General features: G+C 48.0%; 1 protein-coding gene across 1 annotated transcript in view; it reads right to left on the bottom strand.

Annotated features, from left to right (window-relative positions):
- Positions 1–12,246, bottom strand: part of C3H14orf132 (chromosome 3 C14orf132 homolog) — a 53,491-nt gene extending 41,245 nt beyond the window's left edge. The window contains exons 1-2 of the mRNA XM_059059314.2: positions 12,239–12,246; positions 9,967–10,363 (exon numbers count right to left, since the gene is read on the bottom strand). Coding sequence (XP_058915297.2) covers positions 9,967–10,363; positions 12,239–12,246 — 405 coding nt within the window. The remainder of the gene's footprint in view (positions 1–9,966; positions 10,364–12,238) is intronic.
- Positions 12,247–12,964: the final 718 nt, after the last annotated feature.

The raw sequence follows: 12,964 nt of genomic DNA on the forward strand, positions 1-12,964 counted from the left end.
CGTGCCTATTAATGGATGAATACTTAAGGAAAATGTGGTATATTAATATCTACGTACATGTATATGTGTGTATATATATGTGCATATATATAATTCAGTCATGAAAAAGAAGGAAATCTTGTCATGTGAGACATACTGGATGGACCTTGAGGGCATAATGCTAGCTGAAATAAGTCAGAGAAAGATACTCTCACTTATACGTGGAATCTAAAAAAAATAAACTCATAGGAACAAACCAGATTGGTGTTTTCCAGAGGCAGGAGGTGGGGAACTGGGTGAAAAACTGGGTGTGGTCAAAAAGTACAAACCTCCAGTTATAAGATAAATAAGTTCTGGGGATATAATGTACAGCATGGTGATTATAGCTAAATACTGTATTGTATATATGGAAGTTGCTAAGAGAGCAACTTCTCATCCCAAGAAAAAAAGAATTGTAACTATGTGAGGTGACAGATGTCAACTAAACTTACGTGGTAATCTTTTTCGCAGTATATACATGTATGAAATCGTGTTGTACACCTTACACTTATACAATGTTATATGTCAACTATATCTCAATAAAACTGGAAGGGGGGAGAAAGAATGGCAGAGAATCTTCCAAATGTGACGAAAAGTATAAACCTACAGATACAGGAAGCTCCCAAACCCTAAGGACAAGAAGCAGGAAGATGGCTGAATAATATCTTTAAAATATTGAAAAACAGTCAAGCTAGAATTCTGTGCCAAGTAAAAAATAAACATTCAAAAATGAAAGCCAAAAAAAAAGACTTTTTTTTACTCAGACATACAAAAACTGAATCACCAGCACTTTTGAACTACTAGAAATGTTAAAGTCCTTTAGACAGAAAGAAAATAACACATAGAAATATAGACCTACACAAAGGAATAAAGAGCACTGGAAATAGTATCTATATGGGAAAATATTTAAGTTTTTCCCTTACTATTTAAATCTCTTTAAAAGGTAATTAACTTTTAACAAAAATGAGAACAATACAATGTGAGGTTTAAAACACACATAGAAGTGCAATGTGCAACAATAATAGCACAAAAGTTTAGAGGGGAGAAATAGAAGTGTATTGTTATAAGGTTCTTACACTGAATGTGAAGTGGCATAATATCACTTGTAGACAGGCTATATGCTAAGCTAAAGACATGCACTATAAATCCTAAAGCAACCACTAAAATAACAAAACTGTTATAGCCCATAAGTCAAGAGAGGAGACAACATGAGATAATAAAAAATTCTCAGTGAATCCAAAAGGCGGCAGAAAAAGAAGAAAAGGGGAACAAAGAACAGGTGGGACCAATAGGAAACAAACAGTGAGATAGTAAATTTAAACCCAACTATAAACAAAAACATTAAACATAAATGGTTTAAACACTCCAGTCAGAAGGCAGAGATTGTAAAATTGGATTTAAAAAATAAGCTGAAGATGCACAGAGATCTGGGTTTGAATCCCAGCCTGTGTGCCCTGGGGCAAGTGACTTAGCCTCTCTAAGCCTCAGTTTTTTCATCTGTAAAATGGATCTTAAAATTGCCTATTCCATGAGGGTGTCATAGGATTTAGAAGTGAGATTCTATGTATTATTCAACACAGGGCCTGCCTGGTACCTCCTAAACATTTGATAAAATGCAGCTATGATGGGAAGGTACAAGGACATCTTGAGGGGATAGAACTGGGAGGGAGTAAACAGAGATGGGTTTCCATCATCTCAGAGTAGAGAAGCTGGGGTTTGGACCCCCAAAGTTGGGCTGAGTTCACAGCAGGTGCTCCACAAACACTAAAGTGTTCAATTGGAGATTTGCAATCCACTTCCAGACGACCTGGTTCTCTTAGCTCTGTGAGATATAATTGTTTCAAGTCAGATGGAATGTGTTGACCCTTAAAACACTATCTAGAAATTTGGTCTACAAAATGTACTACAGATTTTTACTTCTTCTTTAACTTCTCATTACACCCCTGCAAAAATGTAGCACTATATGCTCTCCAGAGGCAGGTCTAATTAGAATGATAAAATATTTAAATCTTTAAAATCGGAATTCAAAGTTCAAGACAAGCCCTTTGGTTGAAAACATATGAGATAACAGACAATTTGTATTTTATTAATTCTTGCTTAAAGAAAAAAGAGAAGTTGCTGGCTGGGGAAAACATTCTCTAAGGAGCAGACTGCCAGACTCCCTAGAATTCTATTTCTCTGGGAAGCGCTGTGTTCCTCTGGGGAGGGAAAACTGCTGCTGGTTTCTTGCAGATCTTTGGGAATGCTCCCACTGGCCCTTGAGAATAGCCAGGACCATTTCAAGAGATAACAGAATCACCTCTTCAACTTGACCAGAAGTCTTTTGTGGTTTTTCCCCCTCCATGAAAAATGATTAAAATACAAATTAACCGTGAGACTCCCAAGGCCCAGGGGGAGGGAGGGTGGGAGAAGGGGGAATAGCAGTGGATGTTATAAGCATCTCAGCTATGATTAGACCAGCATCTTCTCTTCCAGAAAGACCCACTCAGTGGGACATAATGTTCCAGGTGTGACTGTGTCCTCCCACCAGCAAGGTCAAGGTTCTAAGGGCTGGGCTGAGCAGGGAAAGTCAGGGGAGGGCCCTGCTCCTCAAACCCACGAAGCCTCCTCAGATCTCCCCTCAGCAGGTAGTGATCTCCCTTCCCACGTCTCCTCGCTCCATCCCGTGTTCCACAGCTCTTCCTCCCTCCATAACTCAAGGAACCTACTGTCTTTTCGTTAGTACCTATTAGGCTGAACTATATAAAATTTTCACTTTGTAGGTCAAAATGGTCAAACGTCAGCAACTTCATATGGTTCAGTCTAGTAAGGTTATGGTGTAGCTCCTTGGTAATAATTTACTTCTCTCCTGGGCTTGGAAATTTGTTATAAGGTTTTGTCAAGCTCCACATACATCTGTCTAGTCTAGAGATACTTGTCACAGCGGCAGTCCCAGGATGAATCCAGTCCACACACCTATTCTGTTTGGACCAGGTGTAGCCTGTCTCCAAAGATGTTTGTTGTTCATCCTTCCTCCCCCTTGGACATGCGTGCTGCTTCCTGCATCAAGAGGTAGAGTCGGGTTCCCTTGTCCTTAAATCCGGGCTGGCCTTCGGATTTTCTTGACCAAACGAAGGTGGAGTTAGTGACATTCTGGGACTTCCCAGTCTGGTTCATAAGAAGCTTAGCAGCGTCCACCTAGGGATGCTGATTCGAGAGGGAAGGCAGTGCTACACAAGAAGTTCGATGGCCCTGAGACCACCGAGCTGGGAGGAAGCCCCACCTGCCTGAAGAAACATTTGCAGGATGAAAGACCAAGTAGACAGAAGGGTCAGGCTGCACAGAGGTGTCAGACGCTTGTGTGAAGCTGTGAGACTCCACCCGAGCCCCCAGCTGATGCCATCGGGGCAGAAACAAACTGCCTAGCCCACTTCTTCCTAAATTCTGGTCTCACAAAAGAAATGATTGCTACCACGGAGTAACTGAAATGGTAAACAATAAGTAATTATTAAAACAGCCCACATCATGGTTGGTCGGTTAGTTAAAAATTTTTAATTAGTTGCCAACATTTGAAAATCCAGGGCTTCCCTGGTGGCGCAGTGGTTGAGGGTCCGTCTGCCGATGCAGGGGACGCGGGTTCGTGCCCCGGTCCGGGAGGATCCCACGGGCCGCGGAGCGGCTGGGCCCGTGAACCACAACTACTGCGCCTGCGCGTCCAGAGCCTGTGCTCTGCAGTGGGAGAGGCCACAACAGTGAGGCCCGTGTACCACACACACACACACAAAAAGAAAATCCAGACTGCTTATAAGCATCGGAGTTTTCAGTTTTCTTAAAAACCCACAAGCACCCGCAGCCCTGGGCCTGTGAGTTTGCACAGCATGGGCAAGTTGCTGGAGCTCAGAGCCGCTGTCTGTGCCCCCTCCAGGCCACAGCCCTGCTCTCCGGGTCACCGCAGCCCCCCACCCCACCCTGCTCCACTCCATGAGGCCACTTGCCTAGCCCTGGTCCCTCCCGCTTCATCTCCGCTCCCTCCCACCTGCCCCTCGGCCCAACCAGATGGTCACTTGCAACCTTCATTCCCAATAAGAGACACTATTCAAGCCCCTTCCATTTCAAGCCATTTCATGTCATCCCCCGCACACCCCCAGTGTCCTCCTTCGTCTACATAACAGCATAACATGCATCCTTCAAACTCAGCTCAATTCAAACCTCCGGAAGCCTTCCCCGTCCTCCAGAGCTGGGCGAGGTGCCTCTTCTGCCGTACCAGGGCACCTCTGTTTACCTCCACCCTGTCACATATCACACGGCAGGGCCTGTGACCCTCTTCCCACCAGCGCTCCACACAGGGAAGGCCTAGCACACAGGAAATGGTTGTTGAATGACTAGATGAACAGTTCCACGAGGTAGGCCATTTGTCCCCATTTCACAGATGATGAAACTGAGGTTTAGAGAAGTGATCTCTCCACTGCCTCTCAAAGGCCAGTGGCCACCAACACAAAAACCAAGATCCTTATTCTTCAGGGATCTTCAGACCCTATTATAGGTTGAGCTGTGTCTCCCCAAAAGATATACTGAAGTCCTAATTTCCAGTACCTGTGAATGTGACCTTATTTGAAAATAAGATCTCTGCAGATGTCATCAAAAGAAGATGAGGTCAGTAGGGTGGGCCCTAATCCAATATGACTGGTGTCCTGATAGGAAGAGAAGAACTGACATGCTACGGAACACCAATGATTGCAGACCACACCCATGAGGCTAAGAGAGTCACAGGCTTGTCCTCCCCAGTGCCTTCAGAGAGACCACAGGCCTGTCGACTTTGGACTTGGAGCCTCCAGAACTGGGAGAGATTACATTTCTGCTGTTTTAAGTCACCCAGTTTTTGGTAATTTGTTACGGCAGCCGTAGGAAATGAATAGAGATTTCTTTAAAAACTTGTTTCAAAATGTACATAAACATGCTACTTTGTGTACCTCGGGGGCTCAACGATTCCCTGAAGCTGATCCATGGAAGGGTCCCGGGTCCTCCCACCGTCCCCCAGCACTTGGACAGCTCTGGGAGGTGGTATGATGATGTGAAGGGTGCTCCTGTGTCAGCCCCACTCACGGCTCCCCAGCCTGTCAGCCGAACCACCTGGGCTCTCCATTTCCTCCCTGTCTGTACCACGACAGTAATATAGGCACCCATTCCAACTCTAGGTTTCCCACCTGTGCCAGGTGTGGTCTGGAGGAAGGGAGAACCTCAATATTCTTTCTTTTTTTAAAAATTTATTGTATGATGTATATAGTTGATTTAAGATGTTGCGTTAGTTTCTGGTGTACAGCAAAGTGATTCAGTTATACATACGCACATACACGTATTTTTTCACATTCTTTTTCATTATGGTTTATCACAAGATATTGAATATAGTTCCCTACGTTATGTATTAGGATCTCATTGTTTATCCATTTCATATTATATATATTCCATATAATATATATATATATATATATAAAATATAGTTTGCACCTGCTAATCCCAAACAAGAACCTCAATTTTGGAGCAAGCTCCCAGGTTACATTATTTTGGGCTGAATATTTTAATTTGCTGAATTGATATCGGAGTGACTTCCAGGGACGACATGATTTTTTATGACCTAAAAGGGACCAAGGACCTTCTCCATCCAAAGGGCGGGGAAGGGAACAGCCCCACAGTGTGGATTTAGGGTCCGGGTCTCAACCTTGATCGCACACTGGAATCAATTAGGGGATGAAAAGAAAATACTGATGCTGGCTCCCAGCTGCAGACTCAGATGGGAGTGTCTGGGGCAGGACCTGGGCAGCAAGACCCTTAAAAGCTCCCAGGTGATTCTAGTGGCAGCAACATTTGGGAACCACTGGGTTTAAACTAGTCACTGTAAGGGCAATGCAAGACAAAAGTAAGAGCGAGCTCTTATGCCACAGGCATGCTTGTTCTCCAAGAGTTACAACCTAGAAACATGTAAACAGGGCTCCTTGTCCCTCTAGTTCATTCCTTGCGCTGGCCCACCACACAGTAGGTCTCTTAAATGTTCATCCCCTTCCCGAGGTCTCAGGGTCTCTGAATTTCACGCATGATACTGGGCTTCCCCCAGAGCAAGAGCTCCAAGAGTCCCAGGTGGAAGCTGCAGGCTTCTTACAAACCAATCTCAGAACGTCAAGCTAATCTCAGAATGTCACTCACACTGCATTGTCTGGGTCAGAAAAATCACTAAGGCCAGCTCACATTAAGGGGAGGGGAATCAGATCTTAAACTCCGTCATGGGGGGCCAACATGTACCTCCAAGGAGGTAGGGAAGGAACGGATGGGGCCGTCTTTGGAGACAGGCTACCCCACCGACAACAAAGGGATCTGAGGGTCAGTCTTCAAGATGTGTGATTCTCCCTCCCCTCCAGCTCCTAGGGGGTCTGGGTAGCCTTTCCCTCCTGGCCATCTCTGGCCATAGGGAAATGCATGCCCCTGTTTACTATCCAACCCTCCAGAATCTCCAGGGACTCAGGGATTGTGTAGAGTGGGGCTGGGGTATTTCCAGGGTGGGGGAAAGAGACGCTGAGTGCCTCCAGGGCTCAGGGTTGAGCTGAGTCTTTACATCTTCAGCGACCACAGCCTCTTCTAAGCCCAAACCCACAGCCCGGTGTACCCGCACCAGGAGGGCACATCTGCGTAAGAGGATTTGTTGGATAACTGATGTCCACTCTGTAAATCCAAGAAGAGTGTCTTTTTGATGCTTAGCTTTTGAGAGGGAAATCTATCTAAAATGGCATGTATCCTCCAGGTCTTTTTAAGCCATGAAGAGGAATCATATTTCACAACTTGGTGAAGGGGAAGAGACTTGGGTTCTGGAGCCACAAGAATATGGTTTCTTTTACTCCATCAGTGAATCAAACAGGTGTGTACTTCCGACTCCATCCATCCCTCCAGCTTCTGGCCTCTACAGGGTCTGGGGTTTTCCCAGGGCACTGCTTCAATCATAACCTATTCCTGCTCAGTCACCTACAATGGCTCCTACTGTCTACTGATTAAATGTGAACGTCTCATCTTGGGCAGTTAGTACCTTCTACAACCTGGCCCTGGCCTCTGTCTCCCAGTTCTACTGTGCTCCCTACCCTCCAGTTTCCTGAAGGATTCTGTGAACATATTCTGGGCTTTCCTACCTCCGTGCCTCTCTGCTTATTTTTTATTTTTTTGGCCGCTCCGTGTGGCTTTCGGGATCTTAGCCCCCCCGACCAGGAACTGAACCTGGGGCCATGGCAGTGAAAGCACCAAGTCCCAAGCACTGGACCGCCAGGGAAGTTCCATACCTCTCTGCTTAGAATGTCCTTATTCCCGGGCCCGCTAGGGGAAATCTGCCTCCAGTTCTCACCCATCAGAACCCCCAGCCTCAAGTACCGATGAACAGGTGTTTGGAGGGGGGGGCGGCATGTGACCCCTCAAACTCACTATCTTTTCCTGTTAATGGCTTTTCCTGCACATACATCTTGTCTTACCCTCATCCAATCATCTAACAGATGCTTGTGGAGGGCCTACTTTATACCGGGCGTTTTGGTCGCCCTTTCTAGGAATGGCCTGGTCCATCATTTCCCCACTACTCTCCAGGCATCCAGAAAGAAAATCTACATCCCATTCAGCTTTGTCCCCCAGCATCCCTGTCCCAGTGCCTGACACAGAGCTTGGCACAAGGCAGGCACTCAACATTAGCTGAACAAGCGGATGGAGGCCTTCGCGTGTCTCTATCAAAGTGCCCTCTGCTGACGTGCGGGGACATCGACTTGGTCACATGCAGCAGTCACTGTACACCCACAGCATATGCTGCGCACTCACTGGGCCAAGCGCCGCTAAGTGCTACAGACAAAGAAGGAAAAGTTCCCGCCTTTGTGGGGATAAGAGGCACAGAGCGACACCAGAATGAAATCCATTAGATCACGACGCACCACGAGGAGAGCACTTCCTGGGGGGAGAAGGAGAGATGAGTCATCTTTAAATCTGTCCTTCCTGTCCCTTATTTTGTGTCTTGCTCAGGGGGAAGCAAGAAGGTGGAAACCCAGCAGCTTTGCAGATCCTCAGACCCAGATGTGAAACCCATTTTCCTCCTTGCTAATGGTGTGTCCTGGGTAAATTGTTCCATTTCGCTGAAGTTTGGTATCCTCATCCGTAATATGGGGATAACGGTGCCAATGTCACAGACGTGTAAGGATTTACTGTAATCAAGCGTGTAAGCACCCGCGTCTGGCACATAGCAGATGCTCAGCAAAACGTCAGCATCTCTCCCCATTTGGTGGCACTTCACGTTTCTGTCCCTGCAGCTAACCCAGGACTGAGTGTGTAATCAATGCCCAAACATCTGTCCACGGTAATACACTGACCACATTAAACTTGAATTGTACACAAAAAAGAAAAAGGAAAAACCAGAACTCCATCTCTGCGCAGGCTCTGCCTATAGGTGCTGAAAAGCCCTATGTTTATTTTGTCACGTTACCATAGCAACTCCTGATGCTCCAGCCAGCCCCAGGATTAGCAGTAATCAATTTATCTTGTAACCATGGAAATGTCAGCTGTTTGGTGGGATCCGGAGCTGGGAGGCAGAGGTAGATATTGTGTGAGCTCTTCTCCCCTCTAGAAATAAATCCGGTGAAGCCTCCTCTGTCATCACGCAGTTAAAGTCAGCACTATCTAAAAGGATGTCCATATGATAATATTTATAAACATGGGTCTAGGAACAGGAGACAGAAAATTAGACCCAAGAAAAGACCAGCATGGCTCATGGGAGCAATTAGCATGATGGAAAACCTGTTAAGAGACTGCCAAGAGCTGGAATCTGGGTTTCCTTGAGCCAGCTTGGGGATTCTGCACCCATTAATGCTTGCGTTGGGAGCTCGCTGCCCCTACAGCCTAGATTTTGCTGTTACTTTTTAAACAGATTTCCACCATGGTGAAGTTTGGGAGAAAAGGAAAGTGTCCCCTGAAACTCCATTCCCTGGAAAAGTAAACAGCAGACAGTGGAGCCCCTGCCACATGCCCAGGGGACAGAGGGAACCTGGGGGGCCTTCCTACCACTGGGCTCCCAACATAACCAACTCGATATAAGGTGCAAGGTCTGAATTTGGTACATGGGGACTTACTCGCCTAGCCCAAATGCGGTGGCCCTTCCCTGGAGCCAGACTGTAACTCCAAAAGGCCACAGACCGCTCCAGCTCCGGAAAGCAGGCGTTTGCCTTTGTTCTGGCTCCAGAGTTAAGGCACCAATCATAAAGATCACTCCACGCTCAGAGCTTCAGGGGATTCCCCTGGAGAAAAAATCCAAGCGATGAGAGGTCATCTGTTTTGTCTGCCACTGGGAACCTGTTTTGTGTCGAGAGAAGAGTTATGGTCGCGCCGGGCACCGATGGCTACAGACTCAGCACAACGCAGAAAAAGGAGAAAACGACTGCTGTGCACTGGCGCTTGGCTGGTCACAGAGCGGGTCTCGCCGCCTTCCTCGGGCTACAGAGTCTGTGGTCTCCACCAAACGGGAGAAAAGTGAGGTGGGAGGCGTCCGAGGTCAGCAGCAAGTGACAGATTACCCGGCGCCTCGGGAAGATGCAGAATGGGGAAGAGCGAGGTTGCCTGCCCAGCCGGGTACGCACGGATCTGGGCCGCCCCGCCTCGGAGGGCTGCGGGGCAACGGAGGGAGGACCGCAGGTGGGGGATGGGCAGGGAGGGGACCCCTGCCGAGACCCCTCGCACAGGTCGATCCAAGGAACACTGGGCGCACGCACAGCCTGCCCCACCCCCGGGAGCCATGCTCGCCGCCCCAGACGCGCGCACCCAGTGGGGATGCCAGCTCCGGACAAAGGACCCGCGCTCGGCCGCCTGAACCCTCCCGGTGCGCTCAGCCCCAGCGGGGAGGGCGAGACCGTGGCCCCGAACCTGCGCAAACTTGGCGGCCCGGGGCGCGCGTGGAAGGAGCCCCATTACCTGTGCGGCCATAAAGGACAGATCCATGGTGTCGCTGCTGCCGCCGGCGCCCGAGTCCTCCCTGCTGCTGCTGGTCCAGCCGCCCGCACAGCTGGCCGGGAGAAGGCCGCGCAGCGAGCAGGCCTCCCCGAAACCGCGCGGCGGCGACGCCGACCTCGGCAACCGGGTGGGGGCGGCAGGTCCCGAGCCCGCGCGGCGCCCGCAGCCCTCTCTGCGCTCAAGGGGTGGAGGACTAGGAGCCTGGGGGCGGGGCGGGGCTCGGGGTGGGGAGGGGGCAAGGCGCCCCTTCACGTGACCACTCCCTGCCCCACCCCCAAGGGCGGGACTCGGTGGAACCCCGGACGGCTCACAGTCGCTTCCCTTCGCGTGCTGGAGGGAGGAGCTGAGGCGAGAGGAGCTGAGGCGCGAGGTCGCTTATCTGGTGGGTGCAAGAACGAGCCCTGAACCCGAGTCCGGTGCTGTTGGCGCCCTGCCCCGTGCTGTTGAGCCCAGTTCCCTAGGGGGCCAGCGGTGCTTTCGTGGGGCTGGCCTGCCAGGGTCAGGGTTAGCAGGCTTTCTGTGCCAACCCTGGGTCCAGAGTACGGTGTCCTCGGAGCTCTGGAACTGGGCAGAAGGTTTAAACTCTAGCTCTGCACTTGCGGCTTGGGCAAGGTAGTGGCTCGCTGAGCCTGGGTTTTGTCATCTGCAAAATGAAGAAAACAGAACCAGAGAATTTAATGAGATCATGAATCTGGTACATGGTGTCTTCCATAAATGTGAGCTCTAACATGGTTAATAACATAACAGAGACTAAACTGTGAATGATGCCTTCTAGAATTGCACAGTGCACACCTGCTACCTTATGGCCCTGTTTTAATCTTTCCCGACCTCCAACAAGTATCCCAAACGTGCGGCTGCAATAGCTAAAATGAGGACAATGGCAGAGATGCTGGTCCAGCAACCTGCACAGCTGACGGGGAGAAGGCCATGAAGCCAGCAGGCGTCCCCGAACCCCCCTGTGGGGGCAGCGCTGACCTCAGCAAATGGGACCAGTGCCTTATTGACAATGTTTCTGTCCCCTCAAAATTCATATGTTGAAACCAGTCTGATAGTGTTTGGAGGTGGGACCTTGGAGAAGTAATCAGGTCACTAGGTCATGAGGGTGGAGCTCTGATAAGGGGATTAATGCCCTTTTAAGAAGAGACACCAGAACAGAAGTTCATTTTAATTGAGTCAAAGTTTATTAATATTTAACTATACACTTCGCCCTTGTTGAAGAAATCCTTTCTCAACTGGAGACCATAGAGATAGTCTCCTGTAGTTTTTAATTTTTATTTTATTTTTTCATATTTCAACCCTTTTCTTACTGATTATTTTTTTGGTACGGGTTAAGGAAGAATTTTCATCTTTTCCATGTTAATAATCCATTATCCCATCCCTTTTATTGACCAGTCCAGTGCTTTTTGTTTGGTGTTGATTAGCAACACGAAATTTGTCAGGTTTCAATCTAGGTGTGGGCCTGTTGATGGGTTGTCTATTCTAGTCCATTAATTGTTCCTCTATTTCTACAGTAATGCTATTCTGACTTAGTTACCATGGTGGTTAATTTTATCTGTCAAGTTCACTGGGCCACAGGATGCCCAGACAGCTGGTTAAACATTATTCTGTATCAAACTGGGGAGAAATTACATCTTTACTATGTTGAGTCTTCCAATCCAGTATGTTTAGAGACATACTGAAGACAATATGTTCCTCCATTTATTTAGATCTTTTTCGATTTTTTTTTTTTTAATTAGTGTTGTGTAGTTTACAGCATACAAGGCCTGGACGTGATTATTAAATGCTCACCTAAACATTTCTTTCTTTTCCTTTTTGTTTAGTGATTATAAATTTTTAGATATTACACTTTCAATTTTGATGTTCATGTGTTCATTACTAGTATGTAAAAATATCATTGATTTTGTATGTTTGCCGTGCATTCTATGACCTAGAACTTACTAGTTCTTGGAATTTTTTGGTAGATTCCTTGGGATTTTCTATGTGGGAAATCACGTCATCTGCAAAGAGGGACCATTTTATTTACTCCTTTCTGATCTGTTTTTTCTTTACATCCTTGCTTTGACTTATTGCAGTGACCAGACGTGCAGGTTCAGTAAGAGTTTTGGGAGCAGGCACCCAGGTTTTCACGTTCTCACATGGACCCTGGGAGGCAGGGAGGGCAATGATGAAGGTGGGGAGACCAGCACGAGGTGATGTCAGCTGAAAAGCAGGGCTCGCGGTCCTGTACCCTCACTGCTTCATGATGACGGTGTTCTCGGATTGGGTGGCTCTTCTCTGCAGAAGAGCAGAGAAGAAGAAATGCTCCGCAGACAAGCTTTGTGCAGTTACCAGCCTGTAGACCTGGGCTTCCTCAGGGGAATCCAGACCTCTCCCAGAACTCGGCTCTGAAGAAAAAGAGAGACGGGACCAATGCAAACTGTCTGATGGCTTGTTTTGTTTTTATGTTTTAAACCCAAACGTTCCCAAGCGACACCTTGTAGTCAAAACCTATATAACGCTGTGTGTCCTTGGATGAGTCTCTTCTGCTCTCTGAGCCCCAGTTCCCTCATCTCTAAACAAAGGGGCAGGCATGGACCCCTGCCAATCTTTTTTTTTTTTTTTCCCTTTGGCTGTGTTGAGTCTTTTTTGCTGCATGCCGGCTTTCTCTAGTTGTGGTGAGTGGGGGCCACTCTTTGTTGCGGTGCGCGGGCTTCACATTACGGTGGCTTCTCTTGTTGTGGAGCACGGGCTGTAGGCGCGAGGGCTTCAGTAGTTGCCGTGCACGGGCTCAGTAGTTGTGGCTCACAGGCTCAGTAGTCGTGGCACACGGGCTTAGTTGCTCCGCGGCATGTGGGATCTTCCCGGACCAGAGTTCGCACCCACGTCCCCTGCATTGGCAGGTGGATTCTTAACCACTGCACCACCAGGGAAGTCCAGATCCGCCAATCTTGAGTCCATTTTTTTTTATAAGTATATGACT

The sequence above is a fragment of the Kogia breviceps genome, chromosome 3 (assembly GCF_026419965.1).
Source record: "Kogia breviceps isolate mKogBre1 chromosome 3, mKogBre1 haplotype 1, whole genome shotgun sequence".
Lineage (NCBI taxonomy): Eukaryota > Metazoa > Chordata > Mammalia > Artiodactyla > Physeteridae > Kogia > Kogia breviceps.